General features: G+C 41.6%; 1 protein-coding gene across 1 annotated transcript; it reads left to right on the top strand.

Moving 5' to 3' along the window:
- The first annotated feature begins 2,130 nt into the window (after positions 1-2,130).
- LOC133026426 (uncharacterized) lies at positions 2,131-19,140 on the top strand. Its single transcript, XM_061093322.1, has 17 exons — positions 2,131-2,439; positions 3,235-3,344; positions 3,448-3,623; positions 3,669-3,931; positions 5,677-5,871; positions 6,552-6,694; positions 6,777-6,909; positions 7,169-7,275; positions 7,508-7,667; positions 8,126-8,220; positions 10,569-10,743; positions 10,990-11,062; positions 11,201-11,551; positions 17,437-17,636; positions 17,903-18,009; positions 18,242-18,401; positions 18,852-19,140. The coding sequence occupies exons 1-17, from the start codon at positions 2,258-2,260 to the stop codon at positions 18,952-18,954; spliced, it is 2,733 nt and encodes a 910-aa protein (XP_060949305.1). The 5' UTR covers positions 2,131-2,257; the 3' UTR covers positions 18,955-19,140.
- Positions 19,141-23,477: the final 4,337 nt, after the last annotated feature.

Consider the following 23,477-nt stretch of genomic DNA (forward strand, 5'->3'; position numbering starts at 1 on the left):
ATTTTGTGTTGTATCATGAAATATAAATTAAATAATTTTTTCGTACTGCTTCATTTTTTTTGAAAGTCAGTATTCACTGAGCTCTACTTCTTATTGCAGAGAGATAGAGTATCAGTGACATGAGCAATGATATTAAAATGTGTCTCTGTAACAAGATATTCTAATACAACCATTCAATGACATTGGAAGATACTTAAAATTTCTGCTTGTATTAATTATTCATCATAAGTGTTACAAATGTCTGACAGTTTCGCTTTTTGGAAATTTTTATTAATATTTTTGTATCTACTGGCACAAGGCTATGAAACCTTTCATTGTTAGCATCTGTGACTCCTCACCCAAGAAGATATAAGAAATATAACTCTGTTCGTTATATTCCCTATAGAATACTGAGATCATCTGCAGCAAGTCTATTAGAGGGTCCCAACAACAGCTGAAAGAAAATTGGAGACGCAGCTTTTGTAAATTATGTTCCCAAGTTGTGGAACAGACTACTGATACACATCAGAGAAGCAAGTTCAGTAAAAGTCTTTAAAAAAAAGTATTTTAAATGTAATTTTACCATGTTTCTTATGTTTCCTAAAACATATATATATATATATATCTCTTGATTCATTCACACATCACTGTGTGTGCAAGTCTGCAGGATATGACGTTTTATCTGACACCTATTCAATGACATTCAATTTTCAAATTCTGTTCAAAGGGTTGAAGAGAACAAAATGCAATCTGTTTGATCATTAGATCCACTGTTTTTAAGGTTAAATAATACGGTGTCACTGCATTTTGTCCTTTTGTTACGTGCTTTTGTTGTTTCCTCCTCCTTTTCCTCACTCTCTCTCTCCTCTCAGGTGAGTGTGATTATGTGGAGGGGTATTTAAAGAAAACTGGAGTCTCTCAGCCATCTAAGTGGCAGCAGCAATTGCAAAATGTTTAGTGTGTTGCCTTATTGAGTCGAGAGGCTATGATAGTCCTCTTTTAGGTTTTTGAAGGGGGTCAGTAGGGACCCTCAAAGTATGAAAACAGTAACTCCAGACTTTTTCACGCGATTAATACATTGAGCGGCATCAAGATGCATTGTTGTGCATTCGAATCGTTGACTGCTGAATCGTGAGGCTAGTGAAGGTGCACTAGTGAGCACACAGTCATCAGTCATGTCACACAGGCAGCACCTCCCAGCTCCTGTTCCAGTTGCACTGTTTTTTCTTTGCTTGTGTGGAGCTGAGTGCTGATGAACTAAGCTGCCAGTGCCTCAGGTGTACAGCTACTTAGCCTAAAGACAAAAAACATATATAGTGAACTTGTGTCTTTACCCTGGGTAAAACAAACACCAACTAAATGGTGTTGTTTTTTGACGTTTTCTTTCCATTAGAGTGTAAGAAGAAGACATGGAAGCTAAATTAATTAAGTACAAAAAAAAAAATGCATGTAGTGTCCTGCCTTGAAATGCATCATTTCTTGAACTGCATCGTTTTGATTGTAGGCTCCTCATCGAATCACCACTCATTCTACTACTGTTGAGAATTTAACAATGATGTAAGTCAGAGGTTATTGAAATAAATTGTTAGGCTAGATGTGATACTATCTTTCACTTTTTCTCACTTTAGCCCATGCTCCCCAAAATGTGTAAAGCTTTTCATGGGATTAACTTAAAAATGTGTTTTACACAGATTTTTAAAGTGCCTTTACACCAAAGTCCATTTAAATTTATCTATGAAGAGCTTGTGGTAAATCATGCATTCCCTGCAAATAGGACTTTAAAATATGAAGGTATATGATACAATATTGTTCTGAGTCCTCTTCCGTGAGATCAATCATCTACAGCTCTCAGTTGTGCTGATTGATCGTCTGTGGTGAAGGTGAAGGTGCTCTCCCAGCTGCCTCACCTCCACAATTTTTCATTAAGAGGGCTGTATCATTGTCAACCAGCCAATGATTGTGTCAACACTTAGTTGTGCAAATAGATCGGATGTATAAATGTTTCAACGGCCCCTTGGCCTCTGTGCAGTTGCAGAGACGCCTCCTTCTACTGCAGTTGTGTTTCAGTGATCTTATTTTCCTCTGTGGCAAAATCAAGAAGATGGGAACCTGTTGGATTTTACTGGGTCTGCTTCTATCTGCAGCCTCTGTTTTAGTCAAGGTAACACATACACTACTTTACGAGACTGTGGCCACAGTTTTGAAAGCCTTTTTAACCACATATCATGTGTAGTCAAATCTGTTTAATCTGTGTTTATGCGAACATTTCATTGGGTTTATGTTTGTTTTTCCCATTTCTTCAGAATGCGCTCAAGAGTTAATCGAGAATGTGGATTTCCCGGGATCAGATATAACTTTTCTCTACTCTCCGGATGCAAGGCACTGTCAGCAGCTGTGCACTGAGCACCCCTCCTGTCTCTTCTTTACCTTTGTTCGACAAGACTGGACCAGAGATAACAGGTATCTAACACTGACGCATCACATAACTCATGATACAATCCATTGAAGCCCTGTAATGTTTTAATGATGAATATGTGAAATACGAGAAACAAAAAGTCGAGGGTCCACGAAGAATTCCCTTTTCATCATTATCATCATCTCGGCTGTTTAGATTTAACTGCCATAGGTGTGAATGTGACGCTGCCATCAGTTCAAGCTAATGCCATCCAACCCTTAATGTTATAGATCAGAGGTCTTCAACAGGGGGTCCGTGACCCCATGGGGTCCGTGGAGGTACTGCAGGGGGGTCGCAACATTTTTGGTTGATTAGACAATATGTTTAATGCATCCAACATATTGTGAGGCTGATTCGACCCTCTGCCTGACAACCTTCATCCGTCCAAGATTAGATAAGTTGTGTGCTTCCCATCAGGGTCCGACATCTCACAAATTTGGGAGTATGTGTGCCATCCACAGATGGCTTGAGGATTCACTGTCTCTTCTACATGTATGTTTAAAATAAAAACATGAATCTGTGAATTACTTTAATAGCTCAGTGTTGTATGCAAGATGTATGTTTAGAAATGGCAGTGGCATGGCCACCCTGTACGTTGCACATGTTTAGTATTGAATGCACAATAACAGGGTAGCTATGTTTATACATGGCACGAGGACCAGTTTAATATAAAACACAATTTTATACAATTTATGTAGTAGGGGGTCCCTGCTCCATCTTATCACCAGTTTGGTGGTCCTAGGCCTGAAAAACGTTGAAGACCCCTGTTATAGATAATGGATGCATGCCACTCTATGCAGGAACTTCTACTGCTACCTCAAGTCCACTCCCTCTCTAAAGCCCAAAGTCCGGACTCCACTACAGGGTCTAACTTCGGGCTTTTCTCTCAAAAACTGCCCCTCAGAGCTGGGTAAGCTCACAACCATTTTACATTGTTTTAAAAAACAGTTTATATATTTGTGAGATGTATGGGCACGGTCTCCTTAACTCTCTTTGTCTTCTCACCTGGGCAGAACAACCTTGTCGGTCTCAGCTGTACAAGAATGTGGACTTCCTGGGGGCAGACTACAAACAGTTGTTCACCTCCAGTGATGAAGAGTGTCACAGGGTCTGCACGCAGGATCCTCACTGTCGGTTCTTTACTTTTGTAAATGACGCCTTCAGACCTTCATCCATAAGGTATAACTGGGTAACGTAATGTTTCATTCAATTTAAATATTCCTCATTTAAACAGGTGCCTGATCTGGAGGCAGAGTTTGTCAGTGGTCAAGATAACCTCAGTGATGATGGCGAGCTCCGGGTTGAGCTCCGTCACCACGGAGCACGCAAGCTAACAGCTCCAGCTCCCACTGCGGGGCTGCGCTGGGGCTCTCGCGGCCCTATTAACTCGCGAGCTAACGCTAGCCTGGGAGCTGGTCTAGCGTTAGCTCGCGAGCTAACCGGGGCTGTGGAGCCGGGCCGTCTCTCCCCGGAGCCAGGCTTCGGCCCACCTGACTGGTTCAAAACTATATGGTTGCAAGATTGTATCTTCGTCTCCAGTAGCCATAATTCTACAGAGGTAATGGATAGCTAAAAATCTGGGCGCTTGTATCTCATGAAGGAGGGAGGGGGGGGGGGGGGGGCACTCAAAACAGGTCAATCTGAGGAGGGCTGTATTAGACAGGGTAAAAAGGGTGCTGTTTTAAATGATCCTTGTGGTATTTTGACCAAAATATGTTACAGACATTTCATTAAGACCCCAAGGAACCATATCAACTGTGGTAAAATGGGCATAATATGTCCCCTTTAAAATGAACTTTGACTATTGAACAAATCAGAGTTTAAATTGGGAAGTATATGATTTTATTGTTAAATTAAGCAAAAAATCACTGAACGAGAATAAAAAACGATAGAATAGAGTTTTTCTTCAGACCTCTCCTCGGCTCCCCTGAGAGAAAGACCGCATGTGTTCAGAAAAGGGGGAGCAAGGGGGGACGTTGCACTCGCCCCCACCTTCCTGGTGTGTGTGTGGCGGTCTCTCCTCTCCCCTGTAAGGAGTAAAGAGGGGGTCGTAGAAACGTGAGGGAGATTTTCACTGTGATGAGCACTCTATTGTGGGTCACATTGTGGGGGGGACGAAATTGCTTGCTTGATCCAGCTACATGGATATGTCTGCAGTTCTAAAAAAAATCTTTTACCGCTTGAACTTTTTTGTTTCATTTGGTTCATTAAATTCTACAATACTTAGTTAGGGGTTTAATTTGGGAACAAATTCAGTTTAATTTGACATTTTGGACTTTAAATAATGGATAATGATAATTTTGATAAACAGAGAGAGGAAATTGGTTGCATTGTCTAGAGAATGCAAATATGCTTGTATCAAGTATGCCAAAATCTAGACTAAGGGCTGGTGTAAATAAAAAAAAACATATCTGTTTTTCCTCACTGGGAGTGACACTGTGCGGTGTCGGGCAGCACATGTGCTGTGTGCCAACAGGGAGTCATGCAGTTATATTGCTCTTCAAAAAGGACTGTCGAGTTATTAATACAGCCGTGAATGAATAATAAACTATTGAGAACTTTAAAGATATTATTAGAATTAAATAAATTAAATAATATATTGATGATGCATGGTATGTTATTATAACTGGTATTTGAAGGAGAAAAACATCTGTTGACCTGAGTAATGGCAGATAACGTGTGCAAGTGTGATGCTCACACTTTTAATAAGATAGAATTCAGCAGCAACAACAGCGGCTCGCCAGCCACTATCTGTCTCATACATTCTCTGACGGGTTGACCCCACCACCCCAATGGCTGACCTGCAGGAACTGCAACTTAGAGCCTCAGCAGATGATCGTCAGTGTTGGGAGTAACGCGTTATTGTAATTCCACTACTTTTAGCGGTAACAAGCAGGCAACAAAGTTTTTTTTTAAATCAAGTAACGCAGTACCAATAACTGAAATTTAAATGAATTTGTTACTCGCGTTACTCTCTTTTGTGAAAAATGAACACTTAAAGACAAGAAGAGAAGCATGACGAGAGTTTCAAACTGATGCGTCACGGCTCTTTATTTAAACATCACATCGAGGCGCCGTAGAAAACACCGTAAAACTAGAAGACAACAAGTAAACATAAACATTTAGTAAAATACAAATACAACCATTAAAACCCCTAAACATCAGCTAAACAAACAAATAACTGCGTGAGACAAGTTTGACAGGTTAACGTGACAGCGACTCCCGTTCCGAGCTACCTGTAGCAAAGGGACTAAAACCAGCTTCGTACCTCATTCCGCTTGGCGAGGGGTGTTAAACGAGGATAAACCGTCCGTAAGATGGAGAAACCGTACAGCTGGCGTCCTGTCCGGTGTTTACGAGGCTCGGACCGGAAGCAAGAGATTTGGTGTGTCTATTAAATCTGTCCACTCCGTGAGAGCTACAGGCATTTACGCAAGGTGAGTCAATATGCTTAAAATAGTTTATGACTTGAACTGTTTTAATGGTCCAAGTCTGTTAGGCTGTCGGACCCTTTTTATAGGTTTTTACCCTCCAAAGAACTGAATGGATTATTATATATAGGGGTATTTCATTAATTTAATGTTTATATCACTAAGTTTTCTATTTGCTCCTTACGATAGCGTTTTGGAGATTGATTGAAGACTAATGATAACTAATGCTGAAAAATAAAGAATTTCTTTACATAGGTAAATGAAAAAATATAAGATTTGGACAATGGAACTGATCTGAGTAGTCCTAATATGAACTTCATGTGAAGGAACTATAGTAACACAGCACTAAGACTGATAAGAGTGTGAATGAAAGAATGTGGTTAGAAGAATTGCATCAAAGGGACAGAAAGCACACACTGACAGGGACAGTCAACTCCTCACAAGTGTAACTTCTTTGGAATACACTTTACTATACAGGCAAGTACTGGGTCCATGGAGAATTCTTCCTTGCCTATCATCAACACCTCTGCTGCTTAGAATATACCATAAGAGCAACAGACAATGTGTGACTTAACAGGCTGATTAGTTTTCCTTGTGATGAGTGAATTCAGTGAATCAATCCAATGAGAAGGGAGGATCTCTGCCTTCAGGAGGGTGGAGTGACGTCGCAGGTTCTAACATAACATTTTAACATCTCTGTTCTTTCCCAGATACAAATGTCACCTTAAACACAGCTGGTCGGTCCCGAGGACTCCTGTTATAAAGAGACAGGTTGGAGCAGTATCAGGATTCTCCCACAAGCTGCAAATAACTCAACACTTTGGACCAGGTATGCACAGGTGGAAGCACAACATTCTGCGGGAGGTCTTTTACAATATGTTTTCTTGTTATGTTACCTGTGTGTTTTACAGTTTGCCAAGGAAAGCTTCTCTTAAACACTGACATCCCAGGACACGACATTGACAAGCTGCCTGCCGCCTCTGCTGAACACTGTCAGGCTCTTTGCAGTGATAAACCACGCTGTACATATTTCTCTTATAACAGGTAGTGTGAAACAAGAACTTAAATAAACTTTAACTTCTCATGTGGCAAACAGAAATACATGCAACATTAGAAAGTGTAAAGTAACTGTATATATGGTCTATATACTGTGTATATATATATATATATCACCTTATTTGTTGTTCCTGGGACAATATCTTGATGATCATATAGGGGGTTGAACATTTGGTTCTGCAAATTTAGCTAAATATGTTAATCTTCTGGGTTTTGTCTTAACTGTCTAAACTTATTTTTTATGCAGTGATAACTTCCAATGTTACTTGAAGGGAAATCGAGCTGTAATGGTGACCAGAGCCAAAGTGGGATTCACATCTGGGATACCGGTGCACTTCTGCCAGATGGATGACAGTATGTATCACAAACCAACACTGAGACTGGAAACACTGTGTGCGGACCATCACAAACCACACACACTGGCTTTGAACTGTTTTATACACACGTTTATGAAGAAATGTATTATTCATGCATTTTGTGTAAGTAGGTGACACTTACATCTGGTTATTATGTTATACTTGTTAGAGTAGTACGTCTGTGCTTTGGCCAGCAGGGGGAGTCTGACTCTGTCCCTCTCTGCTGACAGGTTGGCTTCAAGTGTCTCATCAAGGAGTCAGTTTCGAAGGTTCTGACTTTCGCTCTGAGTTGATGGATGATCCAGACACGTGTCAGAGGACCTGTACTACAGATCCTCTTTGCCAGTTCTACACCTACTTCAATAAATCCTACTCCAACCCTGATTTAAGGTACAGTGTTGATTCATGTCCACAAAATCATGAAACAGGAATTCAGTTCACACAGAGAAATCATGTAACATTTAACTTGATCTTCACTAGAAAGGACCAGGCCCCAACAATATGTGATTGAAAGGTTTGAATGGAAATTGATAAATTGGATGTTGAGGAAAAATCAATGGATATTGAGGGAAGTGGTTGAGGTGAATATAGGAGATGACGGAGGAAGGAAAGAGAGGATGAAGGGATGAGGGAAGGAAGATTAAGGGATGTGTGTAACGATTGATGGAGGGAAGTGAAGATAAACAGAGCATGATGGGTTGATCTAGTTAATTTAGTCTTGACAGGTCATTGCAGGTGTTGTTGAGGTTTGGCCCTGCTCCTCAGTGGACTTGTTAACTTCCTATTAGATCAACTATCTTGTGTTGTCTACATGGTGTTTAATCTTGTTTTTTGATTTTGTGTCCCAGGCGCCGCTGTTATCTCAAGCGTGTCATCACAGCACCTGCTCCTCCCAAAGTCGATAAATATAAGAATCTCATTTCCGGATTCTCCCTGAAGAACTGTGTGTAGAGACACACACACACACATACACACTTTCCTTATCCTCATTCAGGCTGGAAAGCCACATCTGTCTTCACAGCCACACTTCATGCCTCTCTCTGGACTGTTGGCTGGTCCTCACATGATCAGTTGTTTGTCATTTAAAATGCAGATGATTGTTTTTGTGTTGTAACATGATAAATAAAACTTTCAATGAAATAAGTTTTCATCCTGCTTCATTTATTTGAGAGTCAGTATTCACAGAGCTCTACTTCTTTTTGCAGAGAGATCAAGTATGATTGAGATGAGCAATGTTATTGAAATGTGTCTCTGCAACAAGTCAAGTCTAATATAGGTTCCCAACAACAGCTGACAGAAAATAGGAGATGCAGCTTTTGTAAATCATGCTCCCAAGTTGTCAAACAGACAACTGATAGACATCAAAGAAGCAAGTTCAATAAAAAAAAAGTTTCAAAAGTATTTTTTTATGTGATTTGAGCTTTTTCTTATGTTTCTTAAAAACATATATTTAGTGATTCAGTCTCACATCTCATGTGCATGTCTGCAGGATATGATCTTCTCTCTGACACCTATTCAATGACATTCAAATTACAAATTCTATTCATAGGTTGAAGAGAACAAAATGCAATCAGTTTGATCTTTGGATCCACTGCTGTTAGTTCAAATAATTCAGTGTAATTTTGTCCTTGTGAAACTTGCTTTAGTTATTTCCTCCTCCTTTTCCTCACTCTCTCTCTCTCCTCTCAGGTGAGTGTGATGAGTGTGATTATGTGGAGGGGTATTTAAGGAAAGCTGGAGAGTCTCTCTGCCATCTGAGTGGCAGCAGCACTCGTGGAAGTGTTTATTGTGTGTTTCCTTTTCGTTGTGGGGGGGTCTCTGATAGTCTTCTTTTTGATATTTGAAGGAGGTCAGTAGGGACCCTCAAAGTATGAAAACAATCACTCTGGGCTTTTTCACTCAGTCCATTCTAAGAAATATGTTATTGATACGTCGCTCTTACGTGTGGCCAGGAGGTGGGGCTCTGTGTGAGAATGTGTGTGTGTGTTTGTGCCTCCACCTTTCTTTCTCTCTCCACGCAGCCAGTCCTCAGGTGAGACTCATCACCTCGTCAGCTGGAGCTGACTTAAGGAGGCTGTGAATTTCTTTCTTGCTCTCTATTCTTCCATGCAGGTGAACGGGTGAGGAGACCGAGGCTCCGGTTTCCCCCATGCCAGAAGTCCTTTTGAGCTTTTGTTATGTTGGTAGTTGGTTCGGGGGTTCCCGGTAGTCCTGTTTTCGGATAACCTTTTTCTTTCATTTAGGTAGTGGGTTATTTAGGCAGACTTAGTTCGGGGGTGAACACTGACTTCGACGGCCAATGGCTGGCTCAGTGTTCCCCTCTCTTTTGTTTGTTTTGGCCGGGAACCTCCAACCCTTTTGGTTTGTTGCCTTTCTAAATATTTGTTTGTTTCAACCAATAAACATTTGTTATTATTTAGTGGCAACAGTTGTTTCTGATTCGTTTATTTGATGTGTTCCGGGCCTCACGAGCCATTTCTTATAGGTCCGTAACATATTTGGGGGCTCGTCCGAGATCACATGTTGGGTCTTCAGTGTTTCTGTTGATTCCAACTGTGAGTGCCGTGTCTATTGTGATAGGCCGTGTCTAGTTGATTTTGTGGTGTGACTTGGTCGTCACTGACAGAGTTTGTTGGCTTGGACTTCCTAGTGTGGTTGCCAGTGTTTTTTTCGGCCGGCACGTTTGTGCACCATGGTTTTCTTTTTGGTGCTGCTGTGTTTTGCCCTCTTGGGTGGTATTTTTGAGGGAGTAGGTTGGTGAGCGGTCTGTTTTTTTTGTTTTTTTTCCTCTCGCCCTGGTCTGATCAGTGTGGCCAGTCTCGTCATGGCGTTTAGTGCTGAGGAGTTTGTTGCTCATCCGACGATGGAGCAGTTCTGTTCTTGCACTAAAGAGCAGTTAATTTCTCTGGCCAGTTTTCTTAAAGTTACGGTGACTAAGCAGATGAAGAAGCAGGCTATAAAAACTGAGCTGCTGTCTGTGTTGTATAAAGAGGGTCTTTTGAGTGAAGGGGGTGGAGTCACGGTCAGATGTGGATGAAGCGGCTCGTCTCAGGGGATTGGAGCTGCAGATTGAGTTGCGCCGTCTGGATCTGAGGGAGAAGGAGCTGTTGGGTGAACTGGAGGAAGAGACAAAGAGGCAGGTGCATCTGAAGGAGCTGGAGTTACAGCATGCACCTCCTTCTCCTCCCCCTCCTGCCGCCAGTGGTTTTGATATAGGTAGATGCATCCGTTTCGTTCCGTCTTTTAATGATAAAGATGTTGACAAATATTTCACCCTGTTTGAACGTGTAGCTGAGACCCTGGAGTGGCCTAGGCAGTTTTGGCCGTTGCTTTTACAATGTGTGTTCACGGGAAAGGCCCAGGATGCCTACGCGTCTTTGGAGTCTGGTATGAGCCTGAATTATGATCATGTCAAAGAGGCGGTGCTGAGGGCCTACGAGTTAATGCCCGAGGAATATCGCCAGAGGTACCGTCGTCTCAAGAAGTCGTATGAGAAGACATACGTGGAGTTTGGTCATGAGAAGGGAGTGTTATTTGATCGTTGGTGTCGCTCTATGAAGGTTTCTGATTTCGCTGGCTTGCGTGAGTTGATGTTGCTGGAAGACTTTAAGAATTGTTTGCCTGAACGAATTGTGACACACATTAATGACCGTAACGTGCTAGAAATTTCTAGGGCTGCGGTACTTGCTGATGAATACGTTTTGACTCATAGGGACAGTTATGATAAGCCACAGTCCTCCCTGGGTCGCAGCTTCTCTGCGCCCAGGCCCCCTGTGACGCAGAAGGTGAGTGGAGAGTGGAGTGGCCCGAGTGTAAGGCCAGGGGGTAGGGAGAGTGGAGGGGGTAAGGAGAGTGACAGGGTTTGTTCCTTTTGCAAGAAGCGTGCTCCCAGTTCATCTCTCTCACGCTCTCATCCTGGGCAGTCTCCGGAGCTTGATGATGTGTTTTTGCCTTTCGTCATGAAGGGGGCGGTCTCGCTGACTGCGGGAGGCCCGAAAGTCCCTGTCGTTATTCTGAGGGACAGTGCAGCCTCTCAGTCGGTCATTTTGAGTGGAGTGTTGCCTCTGTCTGAGAAATCTTCAACCGACTCGGCTGCGTTAGTCCGTGGGTTTGGGATGCAGTTTGTGGGGATTCCTTTGCACACCATTCACCTGGACTCGGAGTTGGTTACGGGGCCTGTTATTGTCGGTGTCAGTGATGAGTTTCCTGTCGGGGGGGTGTCTTTCATCCTGGGGAACGATTTAGCGGGGGGGAAGGTCCTGCTTAATCCTGAAGTAACAGCTGTTCCCCGGTCTGGGTGTTCAGATGAGTTGGTGAGAAAGTTCCCAGGGGTGTTTTCTGTCTGCGCCATTACCCGTGCCATGGCAGCAAAGCAACGTCAGCTGCAGCCTGAGTCCGGTGATGAGGAAGTAGAATTGAGTGACAGTTTTATGGCTGGGGACGGTTCGTCAGTGTTACCAGCCCTTCCTTCCCCAGACCCGGTTTCTCTTCCTTCCCCAGACCCGGTTTCTCTTCCCTCCCCAGGCCCGGTTCCTTTTCCCCCGCCATCTCCCCTTTCTATATTGGACAGTTCAGATGTTAAATTGTCCATGTCACGTGAACAGCTTATTATCGAACAGCAGCGTGATCCCACGCTGGTTTCTCTTTTTGCGGCTGTGGGTTTGAATGATGGGGGTGGGTCTCCCAGGTATTTCTTGAAGGACGGGGTGCTGATGCGTGCGTGGCTGCCACCACGTTTGGGTTTTCAAGAGGATTGGGGGGTTGTGAAGCAAGTTGTAGTTCCACAGCTGTTTCGACCAGAAGTTTGGAAGCTGGCCCATGATAATCCTCTGGCTGGCCATCTTGGGGTAAATAAGACATATGATAGAGTGTTGCGTTGTTTTTTTTGGCCGGGTCTTAAAGCCGATGTGCGTCAGCACTGTAGGACCTGCCATGTCTGTCAACTCTCTGGTAAGCCCAATCAAACCATTCCCCCGTTTCCACTCTATCCGATTCCTGTTGTAGGGGAGCCTTTCGAACGTGTTATCGTAGACTGTGTAGGGCCTCTTCCCCGTACAAAGGCGGGTCATCAGTTTCTCCTGACCATTATGTGCGTTAACACTCGTTTTCCTGAGGCTATTCCTCTGCGGAGGATCACCGCCCCTGCAGTCCTTTAACGTGGTCATTCGGCATGTGAAGGGGCGGGACAACGTCCTGGCCGACACGTTGTCACGGTGTTAGGTCTTGTGAATGTGTTGTTTTTTTTTCCTTCCTCCCTGGTCTTCACGTTTGCCCCCGGCTATTCACAAGCTCTGGGTGGGGGTGTTACGTGTGGCCAGGAGGTGGGGCTCTGTGTGAGAATGTGTGTGTGTGTTTGTGCCTCTCTCCACCTTTCTCTCTCTCTCCACGCAGCCAGTCCTCAGGTGAGACTCATCACCTCGTCAGCTGGAGCTGACTTAAGGAGGCTGTGAATTTCTTTCTTGCTCTCTATTCTTCCATGCAGGTGAACGGGTGAGGAGACCGAGGCTCCGGTTTCCCCCATGCCAGAAGTCCTTTTGAGCTTTTGTTATGTTGGTAGTTGGTTCGGGGGTTCCCGGTAGTCCCGTTTTCGGATAACCTTTTTCTTTCATTTAGGTAGTGGGTTATTTAGGCAGACTTAGTTCGGGGGTGAACACTGACTTCGACGGCCGATGGCTGGCTCAGTGTTCCCCTCTCTTTTGTTTGTTTTGGCCGGGAACCTCCAACCCTTTTGGTTTGTTGCCTTTCTAAATATTTGTTTGTTTCAACCAATAAACATTTGTTATTATTTAGTGGCAACAGTTGTTTCTGATTCGTTTATTTGATGTGTTCCGGGCCTCACGAGCCATTTCTTATAGGTCCGTAACAGTCGCGTTTCGTACTTCCCCTCCATATGATATCATCATGAAATCGCACTCTTCTCGCTGGGTGGGGCTGAGAGACTCCGTATATGTAACTCGAGACGTTACTCCTACATTGGCCGACTGTCCTGATGAAACTTGACCAAACATGAGGATGGTTGAACTTACCGTTCAGAAGCATCCTGTTGTAGTCAACTGTAAATGTGTGGCTGGTCTCCTATAGCGGTATTCAAACATACCAACGTGACTTTCAGCTGTGTTTACAAGAGTGAAGTCGCCAGAATAGGACCAGTGATAGGCCTCGTAGCGTGTCACTCAAAGTGACGTCAGCCAATCAGAAGAGGGGGAAGGAGAAGCAGAATAGAATACATGGAAATACCAGCAGTTTTTTTAGACTTTAAACCACTGATATATCATATTAGGGTTACCAATAACTCAAATGAAATCCTAGAAAGGTGGAGTATATGGGAACTTTAACATTGTTTCTCCTTTGTTTTGTTAATACGCTCGTTTCAATTACCATCATTGACACAAATCAAGAACAAGAAGCCTTTAAAACAGCCCAAAAAATTGGATTTATTAACACCAAACTACACAATAAACAGACCGTTGCAATCCTAATAAAACAAGCAGACCTCATGCTGGAAGCCCCCTCTTCTGATTTGGGAGGAGCAGCCACGCCCTGCATGGCCTCACGAGCTGACAACTATCCCAACCCAACCAACTCGGAAGAGCTGGGTTTGGCTTCAGCCGACCCGATGGTGACAGAGCGTCCGGACGGATTGGTTAAAAAGTATTCTCAGGTGTCTTTGGCTTGTGCTGTGACCCAGGCCATGTCTAATCATTGTGCTTTGAGTAATCATATCATGATTTTGTACAGTTTAATTGATATAGAGGAGATAGATGTGCCTATTTCTCCTCAGTTTGTCAACCTGTTGTCTGCTATGGCAGAGGGTAGTGAGTTGGTTGTTCTTTGCTGACGTGCCGTCACGCACAAACATCAAACAGAATAATATCGATAAAGGTGAGCTGGCACGTGCACACATGGACATCAAAGGGGGCTTGAGACCCTGGCCTTGTTTTCTTTCTCCCTTTTTTGGGGGTGCTTTTTTTTAATAAATAAAATCTATACTCCTGTTCGTGCACTGCCTCTCTGTCAAACAAATATATTGAAAGAATTAACAATCAAAATATCAGTTCTGGAGATTGTCTCTACCCTCCCTCCCGCCACGTGTCCTGCACAGTGCTGAGCACTAGAGCTGTGGACATTTCTTTATTCGTAATTGCATCACGACGTGGACAACTTTGCATTGATACAGAGACAGAACATAATCCATTCATATTGTTTTTAGCGATTTCCCACCACTTAATAATAAGAACACCACTGCTTCAGGACCAGGACAGATGCACATTAAAAGTCTCGTCCTCCTGAGTCTCTCTCGGAGTCTGCTTCCTCCTCACTCCTCCTCTGATCTGCACTCACTTTACACTTTCACAATAAACACCATCACTGATCACAACTTATTGGGACACGTACAGGAGTGTTGTTTACTTTGTGTTTGTTTGATCCGCTCTAGAGTTAAAGGGACCTGTTTGAACCTGCTACACAACACGAGATTTAACATGAGGCACAAAGTCAGGACATCAGGGTTAAAATGCAACGTGGGGTTTTAACTTCATTGTTGCAGAATATGACTTCAGCAGCTTTTTATAAAGATCAGTTCTAAGTGTGGTGATTATAAAACATCAGAGTCACTTGTAAACCTGTAGAGCAGGAACCTGCACAGATTTTCACAAATTGAGAAGGGCACTTGTCATAATTAATTATATAAAGACAAAAAATTACAAAAAAAAAGTTAAATATAGTATCATATCTCTGACTAGCATAACAATGTAATTTAATACACTCACACTCACATAATTGTTAAATACACAACAGTTTTAGAATGAATAGTGATGAGATGAGAAGTCTCAAATCAAAACGATGCAGTCTATGGCACGACACTGCAGGCAAAAATATTGTTTTTTCGTGTACTTAATTAATTTAGCTTCCATGTCATCGTTTTCACTCTGTTCTGTAGTCAGGTTTACAGCTAATTAGCACAAAGACAAATATATAGGGGTATTTCATTAATTTAATGTTTATATCACTAAGTTTTCTATTTGCTCCTTACGATAGCGTTTTGGAGATTGATTGAAGACTAATGATAACTAATGCGGAAAAATAAAGAATTTCTTTACATAGGTAAATGAAAAAATATAAGATTTGGACAATGGAACTGATCTGAGTAGTCCTAATATGAACTTCATGTGAAGGAACTATAGTAACACAGCACTAAGACTGATAAGAGTGTGAATGAAAGAATGTGGTTAGAAGAATTGCATCAAAGGGACAGAAAGCACACACTGACAGGGACAGTTAACTCCTCACAAGTGTAACTTCTTTGGAATACACTTTACTATACAGGCAAGTACTGGGTCCATGGAGAATTCTTCCTTGCCTATCATCAACACCTCTGCTGCTTAGAATATACCATAAGAGCAACAGACATTGTGTGACTTCACTGGCTGATTAGTTTTCCTTGTGATGAGTGAATTCAGTGAATCAATCCAATGAGAAGGGAGGATCTCTGCCTTCAGGAGGGTGGAGTGACGTCGCAGGTTCTAACATAACATTTTAACATCTCTGTTCTTTCCCAGATACAAATGTCACCTTAAACACAGCTGGTCGGTCCTGAGGACTCCTGTTATAAAGAGACAGGTTGGAGCAGTATCAGGATTCTCCCACAAGCTGCAAATAACTCAACACTTTGGACCAGGTATGCACAGGTGGAAGCACAACATTCTGCGGGAGGTCTTTTACAATATGTTTTCTTGGTGTAGCAGGATGCGCCTTTAATTAGTGCTGCAGTACCGGCCTTTCACGGTTGGTTGCGCTGTCTATAAAGGTGAGTGGTTGTGCACTGGGAGCCCTCTTGCCTTGGGGCTACAGACTGCCCCGCCTCCTGTTATCACCGCACCTGGCCACCTCTCCTGATCGCCTTTTCAGCTGAGTCGTGCAGCTCGCCGTTGTTTGGTATGTAGTAGTTGTTTGCGTCTGTGTACCTTCTAAACTTTGCACAAGTCCTCAACATTGGCTTCTATCCCTCAGGCAGTTCATTGGCCGGGTCTTCCTTCTCCCGTATCGGCCCCAATTGTAGGGCATGCGAGTGTTTTCCTCCTCTGCCGGTTGCAGCGGGGAGTGATCAGCTGATCGATCGAGTGCACGTAATTGTGCTGCTCGACGCAAGTGATCCCCTTCCTCTCCTTTGATGTTCATTCAACTCCTGACGGTATGTGGATAAGATGACGCTAACTCAAGTTACCACAGTTGTTGTTCAGCCTCTAGAATAAATGTATTTTTCTATGGCAGGGTTGACGTGTGTGTGTGCGGTTTCTGCCAGCACGTTTCCCCCCCCCCCCCTCTTCACGCTGCTGTTGGCCGGCTGCTGTTTTGCCCACTGGCTTATATAGCCAACACATCCATCCTACTCTGCATCTCCTACTGTGCTGTACCTGCCACCGAGTATGGTGACTGCTGCCTCATCTTTAGTCTCATCTTAATCTATTCAGTTAACCGACTTTTAACTGATCTTATTGATGATATTATTTGTGTGTGGTGGTTTGCTCTGCATGTTTTTGACCGACTTCTAACTGATCTTATTGATGATATTATTTGTGTGTGGTGGTTTGCTCTGCATGTTTTTGACCGACTTCTAACTGATCTTATTGATGATATTATTTGTGTGTTGTGGTTTGCTTTGCATGTTTTTGGTTTAATTCGTTTCCTTAGTTATTTTGGTTTGGCTAAATTGCTTTACTTATTTGGATTTATCAGTTTGGATAAATCTCCATTACTTTTGATTTAATTTCTCTGTTAGTTTTCTTTTGTTTGTTGTGGTTTGCTTTGCATGTTTTTGGTTTAATTCGTTTTCTTAGTTATTTTGGTTTGGCTAAATTGCTTTACTTAATTATTTGGATTTATCAGTTTGGATAAATCTCCATTACTTTTGATTTAATTTCTCCGTTAGTTTTCTTTTGTTTGCATTTATTGAGTTTGTTTAAGTTGAACACATTTTATTGTGAAGTCATGTTTAAAGATTATATATATATTAATTAAAAGGAATTGAAATTGTACGCTGGACCCAGTCTCAAGCTTTCATTAGTAGTGAACTTGTGTGCTTTAACTTTAAGGTTAATCTAACTCTCCAGGTGAAATTCCTGGGGTGGCGTTGCTGGCAACTTGTCACTAGTTCAACTAAAACTTCATCTTATTGGTCCCTCAAAACGTCGAGTGCCACATTGGTATGTTACCTGTGTGTTTTACAGTTTGCCAAGGAAAGCTTCTCTTAAACACTGACATCCCAGGACACGACATTGACAAGCTGCCTGCCGCCTCTGCTGAACACTGTCAGGCTCTTTGCAGTGATAAACCACGCTGTACATATTTCTCTTATAACAGGTAGTGTGAAACAAGAACTTAAATAAACTTTAACTTATCATGTGGCAAACAGAAATACATGCAACATTAGAAAGTGTAAAGTAACTGTATATATGGTCTATATACTGTATATATATATATATATATATATATATCACCTTATTTGTTGTTCCTGGGACAATATCTTGACGATCATATAGGGGTTGAACATTTGGTTCTGCAAATTCAGCTAAATATGTTAATCTTCTTGGTTTTGTCTTAACTGTCTAAACTTATTTTTTATGCAGTGATAACTTCCAATGTTACTTGAAGGGAAATCGAGATGCAATGGTGACAAGAGCCAAAGTGGGATTCACATCTGGGATACCGGTGCACTTCTGCCAGATGGATGACAGTATGTATCAGAAACCAACACTGACACTGGACACACTGTGTGTGGACCATCACAAACCACACACACTGGCTTTGAACTGTTTTATACACACATTTATGAAGAAATGTATTATTCACCCAATATGTGTAAGTAGGTGACACTTACATCTGGTTATTATGTAATACTTGTTAGAGTAGTACGTCTGTGCTTTGGCCAGCAGGGGGAGTCTGACTCTGTCCCTCTCTGCTGACAGGTTGGCTTCAAGTGTCTCATCAAGGAGTCAGTTTCGAAGGTTCTGACTTTCGCTCTGAGTTGATGGATGATCCAGACACGTGTCAGAGGACCTGTACTACAGATCCTCTTTGCCAGTTCTACACCTACTTCAATAAATCCTACTCCAACCCTGATTTCAGGTACAGAGCTCATTCATGTCCACAAAATCATGAACCAGGAATTCAGTTCACACAGAGAAATCATGTAACATTTAACTTGATCTTCACTAGAAAGGACCAGGCCCCAACAATATGTGATTGAAAGGTTTGAATGGAAATTGATAAATTGGATGTTGAGGAAAAATCAATGGATATTGAGGGAAGTGGTTGAGGTGAATATAGGAGATGAGGGAGGAAGGAAAGAGAGGATGAAGGGATGAGGGAAGGAAGATGAAGGCATATGTGTAATGATTGATGGAGGGAAGTATAGATAAACAGAGCATGATGGGTTGATCAAGTTAATTTAGTCTTGACAGGTGATTGCAGGTGTTGTTGAGGTTTGGCCCTGCTCATCAGTGGACTTTCTATCAGATCAACTATCTTGTGTTGTCTACATGGTGTTTAATATTGTTTTTTGATTTTGTGTCCAAGGCGCCGCTGTTATCTCAAGCGTGTCATCACAGCACCTGCTCCTCCCAAAGTGAAAAAATATAAGAATCTCGTTTCCGGATTCTCCCTGAAGAACTGTGTGTAGAGACACACACATACACACGTTCCTTATCCTCATTCAGGCTGGAACGCCACATCTGTCTTCACAGCCACACTTCATGCCTCACTTTGGATTGTTGGCTGGTCCTCACATGATCAGTTGTTTGTCATTTAAAATGCAGATGATTGTTTTTGTGTTGTAACATGATAAATAAAACTTTCAATGAAATAAGTTTTCATCCTGCTTCATTTATTTGAGAGTCAGTATTCACAGAGCTCTACTTCTTTTTGCAGAGAGATCAAGTATGAGTGAGATGAGCAATGGTATTGACATGTGTCTCTTCAACAAGACAAGTCTATTCTAAGTTCCCAACAACAGCTGAAAGAAAATAGGAGATGCAGCTTTTGTAAATCTTGCTCCAAAGTTGTCGAACAGACAACTGATAGACATCAAAGAAGCAAGTTCAATGAAAAAAGTTTCAAAAGTATTTTTTAATGTAATTATAGCTTTTTCTTATGTTTCTTAAAAACATATATTTAGTGATTCAGTCTCACTTCTCATTATATGCATGTCTGCAGGATATGATCTTCTCTCTGACACTTATGCAATGACATTCAAATTACAAATTCTATTCATAGGTTGAAGAGAACAAAATGCAATCAGTTTGATCTTTGGATCCACTGTTGTTAGTTCAAATAATTCAGTGTAATTTTGTCCTTGTGTAACTTGCTTTAGTTGTTTCCTCCTCCTTTTCCTCACTCTATCTCTCTCCTCTCAGGTGAGTGTGATGAGTGTGGTTATGTGGAGGGGTATTTAAGGAAAGCTGGAGAGTCTCTCTGCCATCTGAGTGGCAGCAGCACTCGTGGAAGTGTTTATTGTGTGTTTCCTTTTCCTTGTGAGTTGTGGGGGGTCTCTGATAATCTTCTTTTTGATATTTGAAGGGGGTCAGTAAGGACCCTCAATGTATGAAAACAATCACTCTGAGCTTTTTCACTCAGACCATTCTAAGAAATATGTTATTGAAATTTCGCGTTTCGTACTTCCTCTCCGTATGATGTCATCATGAAATCGCACTCTTCTTGCTGGGTGGGGCTGAGAGACTCCGTACTGTAACTCGGGACGTTACTCCTACATTGGCCGACTGTCCTGCTAAAACTTGACTAAACATGAGGACGGTGTAACTTACCGTTCAGAAACATCCTGTTGTTTTGTCTGGAGTGTCCTGCCTTAGAATCCATAATTTTGATTGTAGGCTCCTTGTCTAATCCTTATTTATTCTACCACTGTTGAGTAATTAACAATTATGTGAGTGTATTAAAATACATTCTGAAGCTAGTCAGAGATTTGATACTATATTTAACTTTTTCCTCACTTTAGCCCTTGCTCCCCAAAATGTGTGTTCACGTCCCTGCACAGGAACGTGCTGTGTTATGTAAAGCTTTTTATTGGATTAACTTAAACATCATTTTACACAGGTTTTTAAAGTGCCTTCAAACAAAAGTCAAATTTTAATCCATGAAAGAAAAACAGAGCATGATAGTTTGATCAAGTAAATTTAGTCTTGACAGGTGATTGCAGGTGTGGTTGAGGTTTGGCCCTGCTCCTAAGTAGACTTCTTCCTATTATATCAACTATCTAGAGTTGTCTACATGGTTTTAAATCTTATTTTTTGATATTGTGTCCCAGGCGCCGCTGTTATCTCAACACAGATGATTTTTGTTTTTTGTTACATGAAAACTAAATTAAATAAGTTTTCATCCTGCTTCATTTGTTTGAAAGTCAGTTTTCACTGAGCTCTTCTTCTTATTGCAGAGAGATAAAGTATGAGTGAGATGAGCAATGATAGAAACTTTAATTCTCATGTGGCAAACAGAAATACATTCAACATTAGAAAGTGTATAGTCACTGTGTATATTGTGTATATATATATCACCTTATTTGTTTTCCTGGGACAGTTTCTATACGGTCCTATAGGGGGTTGAGCGTATGGCTCTGCAAATTCAGCTAAATATGTTGATAACTTCCAATGTTTTTTGAAGGGAAATCCATCTTTAAAGGGGACCAGAGCCAAAGTGGGAGTCACATCTAGGATACCGGTGCACTCCTGCCAGGTGAATGACAGTATGTATCACAAAACACTGAGACTGGACACAGTGTTTGTTGACCATCACAAACCACTGACACTGGCTCTGAACCGTTTTAACACTCATTTATGAAGAAATGTATCATTCATTCTGTGGATAGGTGACACTTACATTTGGTCATTATGTAATACTTGTTAGAATAGTATGTTTGTGCTTTGGCCAGCAGGGAAGTCTGACTCTGTCCCTCTCTGCTGACAGGTTGGCTTCAAGTGACTCATGAAGAAATCAGTTTCCAAGGTTCTGACCTTCGCTCTGAGTTGATGGATGATCCAGACACGTGTCAGAGGACCTGTACTACAGATCCTCTTTGCCAGTTCTACACCTACTTCCATGAATTCTACTCCAACCCTGATTTTGGGTACATTGTTCATTCATATCAACAAATTCATGAACCAGGAATTCAGTTCACACAGAGAAATCATGTAACATTTAACTTGATATTCACAAGAAAGAACCATGCCCCAACAATATGTGATTAAAAGGTTCAAATGGAAACTGACGAATTGGATGTTGAGGAAATAATGAATGGACATTGAGGGAAGGGGTTGAGGTGAAGATAGGGAGGAAGGAAAGAGGGGATGAATGGATGAGGGAAGAATGATGAAGGGAAGGAAAGAAAAACAGAGCATGATAGTTTGATCAAGTAAATTAAGTCTTGACAGGTGATTGCAGGTGTGGTTGAGGTTTGGCCCTGCTCCTCAGTGGACTTGTTATCTTCCTATCATATCAACCATCTAGTGTTGTCTACATGGTGTTTAATCTTGTTAGTTTATTTTGTGTCCCAGGCGCCGCTGTTATCTCAAGAGTGTCATCACAGCACCTGCTCCTCCCAAAGTTAATAAATTGAATAATGTTGTGTCCGGATTCTAAAGAACTGTGTATAGAGACACACACACACACACACACACACACTTCATGCCTCTCTCTGGACTGTTGGTTGGTCCTCACATGATCAGTTGTTTGCCATTTAAAACACAGATGATTGATTTTGTGTTGTATCATGAAATATAAATTAAATAATTTTTCGTACTGCTTCATTTTTTTTGAAAGTTAGTATTCACTGAGCTCTACTTCTTATTGCAGAGAGATAGAGTATCAGTGACATGAGTAATGATATTAAAATGTGTCTCTGTAACAAGATATTCTAATACAACCATTCAATGACATTGGAAGATACTTAAAATTTCTGCTTGTATTAATTATTCATCATAAGTGTTACAAATGTCTGACAGTTTTGCTTTTTGGAAATTTTTATTAATATTTTTGTATCTTCTGGCACAAGGCTATGAAACCTTTCATTGTTAGCATCTGTGACTCCTCACCCAAGAAGTTATAAGAAATATAACTGTTAGTTATATTCCCTATAGAACACTGACATCATCTGCAGCAAGTCTATTAGAGGGTCCCAACAACAGCTGAAAGAAAATTGGAGACGCAGCTTTTGTAAATTATGTTCCCAAGTTGTGTAACAGACTACTGATAGACATCAGGGAAGCAAGTTCAGTAAAAGTCTTTAAAAAAAAAGTATTTTAAACTGTAATTTTACCATGTTTCTTATGTTTCCGAAAAAAAAAAAAATATATATCTCGATTCATTCACACATCACTGTGTGTGCAAGTCTGCAGGATATGACGTTTTATCTGACACCTATTCAATGACATTCAATTTTCAAATTCTGTTCAAAGGGTTGAAGAGAACAAAATGCAATCAGTTTGATCTTTGGATCCACTGTTTTAACGGTTAAATAATACGGTGTCACTGCATTTTGTCCTTTTGTTACGTGCTTTTGTTGTTTCCTCCTCCTTTTCCTCACTCTCTCTCTCCTCCCAGGTGAGTGTGATTATGTGGAGGGGTATTTAAAGAAAACTGGAGAGTCTCTCTGTCATCTGAGTGCCAGCAGCAATTGCGAAATGTTTAGTGTGTTGCCTTATTTCGTCGAGGGGGTATGACAGTCTTTTAGGTTTTTGAAGGGGGTCAGTAGGGACCCTCAAAGTATGAAAACAGTAACTCCAGACTTTCACTTGATTAATACATTGAAATGCATCAAGATGCATTGTTGTGCATTCGAATCGTTGACTGCTGAATCGTGAGGCTGGTGAAGGTGCACTAGTGAGCACACAGTCATCAGTCATGTCACACAGTCAGCACCTCCCAGCTCCTGTTCCAGTTGCACTGTTTTTTTTCTTTGCTTGTGTGGAGCTGAGTGCTGATGAACTAAGCTGCCAGTGCCTCAGGTTTACAATTAGCCTAAAGACAAAAAACATATATAGTGAACTTGTGTCTTAGCAAATAGCAAACGGACAGTGCGTAAAACAAACCCAACAAAATGGTGTTATATTTTGACGTTTTCTTTCCATCAGAGTGTCAGAATGAGGCATGGATGCTAAATTAATTAAGTACAAAAAAAAAACAACGTTTTTGCAT

Source organism: Limanda limanda, chromosome 19 (genome assembly GCF_963576545.1).
Source record: "Limanda limanda chromosome 19, fLimLim1.1, whole genome shotgun sequence".
Taxonomy (NCBI): Eukaryota; Metazoa; Chordata; class Actinopteri; order Pleuronectiformes; family Pleuronectidae; genus Limanda; species Limanda limanda.

Excerpts from the sequence above, each read along its gene's own strand:
- LOC133026426 (XM_061093322.1), top strand. The coding sequence starts at position 2,258 with ATGTTTGTTTTTCCCATTTCTTCAGAATGCGCTCAAGAGTTAATCGAG. Across the intron at positions 10,744-10,989 it reads CCCGAGGAATATCGCCAGAG|GGACAGTTATGATAAGCCAC; the intron begins GTACCGTCGTCT and ends TTTGACTCATAG. Across the intron at positions 11,063-11,200 it reads GGCCCCCTGTGACGCAGAAG|TCTCCGGAGCTTGATGATGT; the intron begins GTGAGTGGAGAG and ends CATCCTGGGCAG.